Source organism: Indicator indicator, chromosome 9 (assembly GCF_027791375.1).
Source record: "Indicator indicator isolate 239-I01 chromosome 9, UM_Iind_1.1, whole genome shotgun sequence".
In the NCBI taxonomy this organism is placed as follows: domain Eukaryota; kingdom Metazoa; phylum Chordata; class Aves; order Piciformes; family Indicatoridae; genus Indicator; species Indicator indicator.
This window is the reverse complement of record NC_072018.1, coordinates 34824147-34834956: the sequence shown is the minus strand read 5'-3', so window position 1 is coordinate 34834956 and position 10810 is coordinate 34824147. Positions and strand designations below refer to the sequence as shown.

General features: G+C 52.4%; 1 protein-coding gene across 1 annotated transcript; it reads right to left on the bottom strand.

Annotated features, from left to right (window-relative positions):
• Window positions 1–336: 336 nt before the first annotated feature.
• On the bottom strand, window positions 337–6404 carry PAX1 (paired box 1). The gene is made up of 5 exons (XM_054383386.1): window positions 6206–6404; window positions 4726–5355; window positions 3318–3460; window positions 2869–3088; window positions 337–428 (listed from the first exon to the last, which is right to left on the bottom strand). Exons 1-5 carry the CDS (start codon window positions 6402–6404, stop codon window positions 337–339), a joined length of 1284 nt encoding a protein of 427 aa, XP_054239361.1.
• Window positions 6405–10810: the final 4406 nt, after the last annotated feature.

Sequence of the window (10810 nt, the reverse complement as noted above, 5' to 3'; positions counted from 1 at the left end):
ATGGGAAGGAGAAAGAAAAACTGAAAACAATGAAAAAAAAAAAAAGACAAAATAAAGAAGGCTGAGTCTCTTCTGTCACCTCTTTCCAATCCAATGGAGGTACAGTGTGAGTGAACATCCTGATTGTGCTTCCCTGCACAGGAATTTGCCAGGAAGGATGTCACCTCCGACAATCCAGATACATCTTCATCCCTGCAGGCACCTCCCCAAGGTGCTGGCACTTTGGGTACTGCTCAATGGCACTTTGGGTAGAGTTTGGTGGCACTTCAGGTTTCAGTTAGAGTTCACAGGTGCTTATTCAAAGAGTCACTGTCTCTGGAGCACTGCTCAGCAGCTTTAGGAGGAGGAGGCTGGGATAGAGAGTCCATGGATGGTATTTAGAGGGTCTGGAGGTTTCCCCACAGGGCTGACGGGTTTTCTGTCCACAGCTGCAAGAAGGGAAGGGGGGAGGAAATAGAAGACAAACAAGAAGGCAGTGGATTGATGGACTCAGAGCACGTTGCTGCAGCCAGGCACAATCCATGGCTGGATAGATGTGGAACCTTCTCCAATGGCCACCCAAAAGCAGCTCTACCTCTCAGAGCCCACCACCCACCTGCCTCCAGGAAAGTCATGACTTCAGAAATGGGCTTCCAGGAGAAAAGGGAAGGAAAGGGGAGAACATGATGATGGCTGGGCTCCCTCTGCCATGGCTGAAAATCCAGATCTGTCCACGAAGGGGACCCAAACCCAGTCCAGCCATGCAGAGAACATGACTCATGCCTGCAATTGGGGTGCCTTGGGAGGGGACTGTGCCACCAGTGCCAGGAAGAAGGGGAAAGGGGATGAGGAAAACACCTTTACACCCCACCAGCTGTAGGTAAACTACTGAGCTTCTTGCCAGCCCCAGCTCACCCCAAGCACAGCCTGGCCCCAGCAGGTACCACAGTGGGTTGCAGGGGTCCAGACCACCTGTGCCTCCCACCCCAGCACCAGTCTTCAGTGAGGGGGCAAGGAATGTCTAAGGCTGCTACAGGTATGGGATAAGCAGGGAGATTTGGAGGGGGGACACAGGAGCTGTGAAGTCAGAAAGAAATAACTTGGAGAGCAAAACTGACCGGCTGAATTTGTCTCTCCCTTTCCTTATTTCTTTCCATCTCTCCTCCTGTCTTCCTTTCTCTTTGTCTCTTTCCCCTCCCACTGTCCTCTCCCCCGTCTATGCAGGGACCGGGGACTGGCCTCCCCAGGAGGGGATGGGGCCGTCTGCCCCCCTCCCCCACAACACTCCTCCCTTCTCGGGACAGGGGATAGAGGGGGTGCTTTGCAGCATAATCCGATATTTGGGTTGTCCCAAATAAAGTAGTGGAACCCGAAAGCTGATTTGAAGGAAATTAAAAAGGAGAGAGGGAAATAAATCCTTTACAGGAAACAAAACAAAACAAATAGAAAGCTACCAAAAGCCAAACTAAAACCACATAGAACTAAAAAGTCACAAACGTTTAAAGAAAGTCTGTGGAATTTTCAGCAGAGGTAGCTTAAAGACTGGCAAAGCAGAAAAATCAGGATCCAATTGAAAATACCTCGAAAATATAATAAATACAAACAGGTCATTGGTGTTCCTGCATTCATTTTCTTTCCTTCTTTCTTTCTCTTTTTTTTTTTTCTCCTTTCTTTCTTTTTTACCTTCCTTTATTACTTCTTTTTTTCTTTTTTCCTTTCTTCCTTTCTTCTTCCTTCCTTTTTTCCGTTTTTCTTGCTTCATTCCTTCCTTTCTTTCTCTTTCTCTTTCCTAATTTTTTATTCTTTTCCTTTTTCTTTCCTTTCTTCTCCCTCACTTTCTTTTGTCCTGTTTCTCTATATTTATTATTACTTTTACTAAATCGATTTCCAGCTCTCGATACTCGAGAAGACTCATCCCCGTAATGAGTTTACCACCAGTAAAAGCCTCGTATAAATATAAACAAAACCAAAGCAACCGAAAAAAAATGATAATTAAAAAAATCGGTGTAAAAGTAGGGAATTCGTCAGAAATGTGGAAAAGAATATCGAATCTGGTTACCACGAAAAAGGAGGAACATTAGGGACGGGGGTAAAATCGGCAGGGGTTTTATACACAGAACGAAACCTCCCACCGCGGAAATAAACCTTCCCTCAACGAGCCGAAATAATTAGCGGGAGATAAGAGAACCGCCCTAATTAGCAGTCCCTGGTCTAGACGTTCCGATCCACCCCACGGGTTTGCTTTTACACCCCCAACCCCTCCAATTCTCAGCAGGGGATTTATGATGCCAATAACTCCGACCCGAGGCTCCTGCCCTGTCTGCGGGGCTCCTCGCTAAGATGGATGCCGTCAGAATGTCTATTTTATCGCTGCTCATTTTGGGAGGACCTTGGAAAAAGCCTCTGAGGAACCGCAGGTCCTTCCCGGTCCCGCAAACTGCAACGGGAAGGAGATTCCCTGATGCAAAGCGAAGGTTTCCCTCAAAATCCTACCCCGCTTTCCTGGTCATTTTCAGCGCAAACGAGGAGGAAAGGAAAAGATTTCTAGTTTAGAATCCCGATGTGCTGGTTGAGGCCGCGCAGAAAGGGGTTGGGAGCTGGACCAGCACCCATCGAATATTGCGGCAGGGGGGACCGGTGCAGCAGGCAGACAAAATCCCGGAGATCTCGTTCCGGAGCCTGACGGAGCCCGACAGCCCTCGTGGGGTGGGGGAAATACTCTGAATTTTCAACCTTTTGAAGATGGTTAAAATACTCAATTTTGGATCAAGGTGGGGGAACCCACACCGAGTCTTTTCACCATCCCTTTTCTCCTGCCCCTTCCGAGACCCCGGAGAGCCCCGGGCCCGCAGTCCCACTCCCAGCCGTGCATCCCTGTCCCCCGCTCACCTTCCCTCCCGGGCTGCTTGAACGCCATCGCCGTGGCCAAATCGCCTCCGTGCACCGTCACTCCGGGTCCGTGGTGGCCCAAAGGGCTACCCTGTGGTGGCCAGGGGGGACCCGGTGGAAGATAGCCGCTAGGCGGGCCGCCGTAGACGCCGTGTTGGTTGGAAGGGGGATAAGCACAGGCTGGGAGGAAGCTACTCACCGAGGAGAGTCCTGGCGGGGGCTGGGGTCAGAGAAAAAGAGATATCTAGGGTACGAGGGGAAGAGGCTCCAAACAATCCACCCGGCTGCTCATGGACGCGATGAGAAATCGTTCTCTCTCCCTCTTGTCCCCTCCTGCTCTCCTCCCCACGCCCTCATACCCTGCTGCCCTTCTTGCCCTACTTCTGGCTCTCTCCTTGTCTCCTTTTGCCTCCCTTGCCTTGTCACCTCCTGTCCCACAGAACAGTTACCTGCGGGTATTTGATATCTCCTTCCACGGCAGCCTTGTCCATGCCGTTGACAGCCTGAGTTGAGGGGAAGCCCGTCCTGTTCACGCTGGGCCAGTCTTCCATTTTGGGGGGGTAAGCAGACCCCTCTGTGCCAGCCAGAGCCCCTGGAAAGGAGAGAGAAGCAGTTCCGTTAGCGTTAGCCCTCGCTGTGAGCCAGATCCCTGTGTCTCGGGGCAAGGATTGGGGTGAAATGGGGAGAAAGCCCCAGGTTGCAGGTGCTTCTTCGCATAAACCCGACGGGGAGTGGAGCACAGACCCGTCTCGCCTCTCGCTCTCCGTCACCAGCCCGGGAATACATCCCGGAAAGGCTCGGTCCTGGCGGCCGAAATTTCGTGTATACCGCCGAGAGAGATACACTTAATTTTGCCACCGTCCCAAATCCCTGTCCTTCGACTCTCCGTTCCACCCCCAATCCGCTCCCAAGGCCAAATTTCTCTTCTGACGAAGGAGATTTATAAAAGTGACATCGGAATTTGAAAGATAAATGATGGCACGGAGGAAAAAGCTTGCGGTTGATTTCCTTTTGGAAGGATAAAAGGACTCGCATTCCCCCAGCACCCCGCTACGTCCAGTGTGTGTGTGTGTCCCCTCCCCGGAGCTAGTCTGCCCGGAGCCCCTGCCGCAGCAGCCCAGCCGCACTCCTCGATTCTTCCTCCCTGGTTTGGTTTTTTAGGAGAATCAAGGCGATTTCTCGGGGATATCCTGGAAAGCCCCGTGCCTGTTTTACAAGGTGGCTTCCCTTCTTCTTTTCCTCCTTTTCCCCGTCTTTTCCCCCTACCCTGGTTTAGTTTTCCCTCTTTTTTCCCTCTCCGTTTTTCTTGCTTCTTTTCCCTTTCCAGCTTTGATTGCTCCCCACTTATTCCCCTCCCCTCGTTTGTTTTCTCCCTCTTTTTTCCCTCCACGCATTTAGTTTTTTTCCACCACTGTTTCCCTTCCCTATGTTTTTTTCTCCCTTTCCCCCCCTCTCCTGCTTTGCCTTTCCCCTTTTTTTTCTCTCCCCTGATTTGTTTTTCTCCCTTTTTCCTCCCTCCCTTGTTTTGTTTTCTCCTCTCCACACCCCATCGCCCCTATTCCATATTTTTCCCCCTTTACAAGGGGAAATTCAGGGCTCCCAATTTGCGGTCACCAATCTATCATCCCTACGAAAATATTTTCCATATTTTTCTATAAAAAGTTCAAGATGTCTGACTTTCGCCGCATCTGGCCCCCGTCCTGCCGGAGTGGGTTGCGGCCACCAAATAAACCCCCCGAGAAAATGAATTGTGGGGGATGAAAGATTTGCTCGACGGGCGGGGAAGAGGTGATCCCTGCCAGACCTCCCCCTTGCCCGGGACTGTGGGCTCTGAGGGGGCCAGAGCGTGGTACCCACCCGTCTGTTCCATGAAGGTGCGGATGCCCAAGATGTTGGTGACGGAGTGAGCGGAGGGCCAGGAGCGTGGCAAGCTGACGTGAGCGGTGGCCACGGGCCCGCCGGGGTGACCCCCCATCTTGGCGGCCGTGGAGGCCATGGGGCTGGGGTAAGGGTACTGGTAGATGTGGTTGTAGGGCAGGGCAGGCTGTGGGGGGGGTTGCTTGCCGCCGTCGTAGGGGCCGGGCTGGGAGAGGCTCCCGATCTTGTTTCGCAGGATCCTGCTGATGGAGCTGACCGAGGGGACGTTGTACTTGTCGCAGACGCCGTCGGCCAGCAGCCGGTCGCGAATCTCCCAGGCGAAGATGCCGGGGTCTCCCTGCTTGTAGTCGCGGATGTGCTTGACCACGTTGGGGGTGGTGACCCGTGGCTTGCTGCCGCCGATAGCCCCGGGCAGGATGGAGCCGGTCTCGTTGTAGCGGGCCAGGATCTTGCTGACGCAGCCGTGGGAGACGCGGAGCTGGCGACTGATGTCGCAGGGCCGGATGCCGAGCTGGGCCAGCTCCACGATCCGCAGTCGGATGGCGTTGGGCAGCGGCCGCCCGTTCACGAATACACCACCCAGCTGGTTCACCTCCCCGTACGTGTGCTCTGCGGCGGGATGGGCCAGTTACCGGCGGGACGGGGCGCGAAGGAGGGAAGGAGGGAGGGATGGGGGGGACGCGCCGCCGGGCCGAATCGGGGTCACCCGGGGGATGTCCCAGCGACACACGTCGAGGAGACAGGAGGGAGTGGGATGGAGACGGGGGAATGAAAGGGAAGGGAATTTGGAGGAAAAGAAACAGGAGGGAAAGGGAAAATATAGCATAGGAGGGAGAAGAGGAAAGGGAAAAAGGAGAAGGGAAGAAAAAGACTGAAGGCAAATGGAAGGGGGAGGAAGGAAAAGACAATGGGGGAGGAAAAAGAAAGAGGGGAAGTTAAAAGGAAAGGTAGGAAAGGAAAAGTAACGGGGGTAAAGAAAAAGAAAAAGAGAAACGGACGAAAAGAAAAAGGAGGGAAGGAAAAAAGGGGGGAGAAGGAAAAAAGGAGAAGGGGAAAAGAGGGGGGGAGGGGAAAAAAGAGGGGGGAAGGGAAAAAAGAGGGGGAAAGGAAAAAAAGCAAAGAAAAGGAAAAGAGGGTAAAGAAGGAAAGAGAGAGGTGGGGGCGGGGGAGGAAGAGAGAAAAGGAGAAAGAAAAAAATAACTTTTTAAAAGTGAAAGAAAGGAAGGGAGAAAAAAGAAGGGGGAAATGAAGAAATAAACAACGGAGAGGAAAGGAGAAAAAGAAAAAGGAGGGAGGAAAAAAGATAAAAAGAAACGGGATGGGGGGGGTGTGCAGAAGAGAAGAAGAAACAAGGAGAACGGGAGAAAGAACGAAGAAAGTGAGTGGAGCAAAAGCGGAGGCAGGGAGGACTGGAGAGCCATGGGCCTCCCCAGCCGGGCACGCCGTGCGGGACCCCTACCCGCCGCCACTACCGGGCCGCAGCGAGGGGACAGGGGGTCCACCCCGCCTGGTGACCCCCCCGCCCCCTCCTCGGATCCCGTCCCGGAGCCCTCCCTACGGCCACCCGCTCTTACCCATCGCCCGGCACCGGGGGAGCTCGGCTCGGCCCGGCTCGGGGGCAGCGCCTGCCCGCCGCTCCGCTGTCCTGGTCCCGGCATAGAGGTCCCGAGGAGCGGCGGAGGGCGGGCCGGGTTGGGCAGGAGCCGGCAGCGGGGTTTTGCTGGCGGAGCCGGGCCGGTTCCCCGCTCCCGGGGAGCCCCCGCCGCTTACTTGGGATCAATTTGACGTGGGAAACACGTCAATCTCGGCCGTCACGGTGCAGGGGACGCCCATTGGCTCCCGAGCCGCTCCTAAATGGCCGCGGAGAATGGGGAGGGGGGACACACACGGCACCCTCTGCCCGCCCCCGCGGGGCCGGAGCCCGGATGGGGTTGCTCGCCCCATCCCCATGGGACAGACCCGACCCCCCTCCACACACACACAGACCCCTTTTAGGGATGCGGAGAGGGATAGCCCAGGGTGTCTCCACGCCCCCCTCTCATCTTAAAGTGGCAATGTCTTGTCCCCCCGCCCCGGTCCCAACTCCGCCGTCGTTTCCCACGCCGGACATGGACACGGGCACCTGCCCCGGCTCCAGCCCTGACTGAAACCACGCACAGGGACATGGCTGGGGACTCCAAGGAGCAAAGGGGTTGTTGTGCTTTCGAGGGTAACGGGAGCCGCTTGGCAGCGGGAGTCTGCTCCGGGCCAAGGGCTGGACACCTTTCCCGTCTGGCTTCCCATGGAAATCTGCCCACTCGGCATCGAAATCCGTCATTTTGTTACCCAGATAATATTTCACCACGGCAGCTTCATAAAATCAGAATGGGGCGAGTGTTTGGGGGATTTCTATGGATTTTTGCACCCCACACCCCCTGAAAGTCGATGGAAAGGTCGTGTTTCTCCTCAAACAATTCAAAGAGTTTAGGGGGAGAGGGAAAATTGCCTCGCAGCCGGCCGCGGGCATCACTTTCGCAGCCTCATCGAAAATATGGTTTTCTTCGGATTTGAAATCGGGGGTGTCACGGGGGAGAGGCGGGCAACAGGAGCGGGCAGCGGCGAGCGGGCAGCCCCCATCACCCCAGCTTTCGGCCTCCCCACGGCAACGCGGGCAGCGGCGGGCAGGAGGGGCAAACGGCGTCTCCTGCCAGGGGCACGGCATCTATGGGGGACCGGGCACAGGGGGAACCCCCTATATCGTTGCTCCCTTTCTCCCCGCTTCCTTTTCCCCGAAACATGGGTTTACCCCGCCGAGGTCGGTTCAAACGGTGCCATTAGAAATCGGCCGCCGGGTAAAGAGCCTATCGATTAAAAAGCAGATGGGAATCGCAAAGAGGTGGGTGCCCCGTGTTTGCCTTCCTTCCCCCGGACCTCCCCGGTTGCAAACCTCAGGGGAGAGCCGTCGTGATGAGTTTCGCACTCTCAATCCACCCAGGAGCGGCTGACCGTAGCTTGTGGGCAGGAGGAGATCGAAAAGCGGCCGAGGAGACCCGGTGTCTTTCTTCTTGCCCTAGGAATACAACGGGACGATTCTTTCGGGGCATGTGGAGGTCCCGTCCTAGCCCTCATTCCCCATCCTAATATGATGCGCATACCCATGACCACAGCCAGCTCGCAGCCCCTTTCACCGGGGACGGGCTGCTGGGAGAGGCTTTCCCTAGGATTCTAAAGACAAAAGATACACCAATCCCCTCAGCAGAATCTGTCCAATTCCCTTCGGGCAGCCCTTCCGACGGCCACCTGCCGCGGAAACCCAACAGCATGCGGCTCTCAGTTTCCTGCTGCAATCCACTGGGACTCTTGCCCCGTCTCACCGGCCCCCCGGGCTGCCCCGGCGGTTTCTGAATCAGCAGGGTTTGAGATAGAAGGGGCAAGAGTTTGGTGCCATCAGAGTGTCGGGAGATGTGGTCGAGGGTCTGCCTGCAGGGAGGTAATCGGAGCCTGGGCTGGTGCAGGCGGGTGTGAGTGGGAAAGGGAGAGGAGAGATGAAGAATGAAGGAAACGGAGGGAGAAAAGCAGAAGGAAATTAAGAGGTGAAAGGACAAGAAAAGGGGGGAGGGGGAGAGATGGAAAAGAGTAGTGAAAAGAAAAGGAAGAAAAAAAAGAAGGGGGAGTGAAATAAGAATTAAAAGAAAATTAAGAAGAAAAAGAAGAAGAAGGAAAAGCAGTAGAAAATTAAGAGAGAAGAGGGAGGAAAGAGAAAATTTGGGAAACAAATTTAAGAAGAGGAGAAAAATAAATATATAAAAAAGAAAAATAAATACAAAAATGAAAAAGGAAAAGGAAAAGAAAAAAGAAAAAGACAGAAAGAAAAAGGAAAAAAGGAAAAAAGAAAATTTAAAAAGGAAAACGAAAAGTAAGAATTAAAAATATAATTTTTGAAAAGGAAAAGGCAAATGGAAAATGAAGGAAAAAGCCGAGGCGAAGACAGGGGCTGGGAGGGGGGGAACGGGGAGCCGGGGGCAGACACAGCAGGGGGTTCACCTCTCCCCTCGCCCAGAGGGCAGGACAATGATTTCCCCCCTGCCCGGGCCAGGAGCGGGCGGGCGTGGGGCCAGCCGGCCCGCTCCAGCCAAGCCGCCCTTGCTTATCGAATGGGGGATAAAGTCATTAATAATATGTCCCAACCTGGCACCCCCAAACCTGCTGCCTATGGGAGTCACCCCTCCCACGCCACCCGCCTGTGTTTTGAGATGATTTGAACTGCTCCGGCTTTTTTACCCCCTTCCATCCTCTTTGTCTACTTCTCCTTCGGCCCTTCTGGTTTTATCCCTCTAGACTCCGATCTTGAGCTCACGGTCTGACACGGAAAACATTAGGTTGGGGCTAAAGCTTGATGGGGGGAGTCCCTGTCCCCCAGCCTCGGGGTGAGGGACAGGTTGCCGGGGCTAGGAAACCCTCCTCGGAGGTCCCTACCCTTCTGTCAGCACTTCGGGAAGAAACGGATAAATACCTTCTTAAAAATTATTTTATTTTCTTGCTGCTGCTGCAATGGAAAGCTCTGGGAGAAAAAAATCTCTATATTTGCAAAAGCTGCTGGACTTTTGTGTATATATTTGTGCCTTCCTTGTGAGAGACAGACGATTTTTGCCGAATAAAAGCATTTCTCCGCAGGGAAGCAAGAAGACCAGAAAGCTTTTTCCTTTTTATAATTTGTAATAAGAAATATTTCTATATTTAATTAGAAACACCAAGAATATCGCTTTAGCACAGCAGCCCTCAGATAATGTAGTTAAAGGTAGGGGCTCCCGTGTGTCTCTCCATCATTTATTCTTTATTCATTCCTGATTCAGAGGGGATATTTTTTAGTCGTTGAGGTCATTTTCTGTCTGGACCCATCAAAATGCATAAATCTATCCCAAAAAAGTGGCTGTTGGTGAAGGGCATGCTGCGATCCTAACATCCCTCCCTGGCACAGCTCAGTGCAATATTACCCGGGTGCAACATTATCCAAAAAGTCTGCGCTTTTTTTCCTGTGTGTCAGAAGGATCACAAAATTGCTTCTGACAATTCTTTTTCTGGAGCGTTTTGGCTAAATGCAGAGGGTTGAGAGATCCTGCTGTCACGGCAACACACACACACAAAAATATGTTTTCTGCAAGAAAAAAAAGAAGGAAAATGAAAAAAAAAAAAAAGGCTTTGAATGCTCAGAAAATAAAGTCGTTCTTCAAAGCTTAATGTGCTGTCTGAGCCGTTTTGGGCAATCATATATTTCAGTCTAGAAGAGGCCACAGGTTGAGTAATTAACAATAACTTGGTTTCATTTGTCAGAAGCAATTTAGCTGCGTGAAATATACTCCACTGCAAGCCTGCCGGCTCCTCAGTCCTACACGGCAAGAAAAAAAAACCCAAAAAACATACTAAAAAAACCCAGATTTTTTTGGCTTCTTGTTTTGGTTTTGTCTTTGTTTTGTTTCGTTTTGTTTTGTTCCTAAAGAGTAAATTTTGGAGCAGAATCTCAATGTGAAAACAGCTGCAGGATCCTGGGTACTCAGTAAATTCTGTTTAATTCTTCGCTGATATGAGGACAACACAGATCATTTAAAACTGTTTCTGCTTAAGCAAATATTAGTGGACGTATCCTACCTTCTTTTTTACTGACAGTATCGTTATTTTCTCCTCCTTTTCTGCCTGTAAACCATTCTCAGATCACTTCCAAGTCACGGTGGGTGGATTTGAAACCTCTTTTAATGCCCTAAGAGAAGTGGGAGGGATTTTTTTTTAGCAGCAGTCCGAATCCATCTGTCTCCCACCAGCTGCAGAGGTTGCAGTTTCAGGCCACCACCACCTTAATTTAGCAGAATGAGATTTTATAATCAAGCAATCTGAGGACAGCGTTGATCCATTCTCAAAGTTAACAGCGTGCAGAGGTCTGGCTGGAGGTTGTAGGCTCTTGGCAAAAGCAAGAGTGGGATGGAGACTCTCAAAATAGAGGGAGAACCAAAGCGAAGGCATAATCCTGCTAAAAGACATCTGTCAGACGTATGGGAAGGAGACTGGCTCGGGAGTGGCTTCATTAAACGCC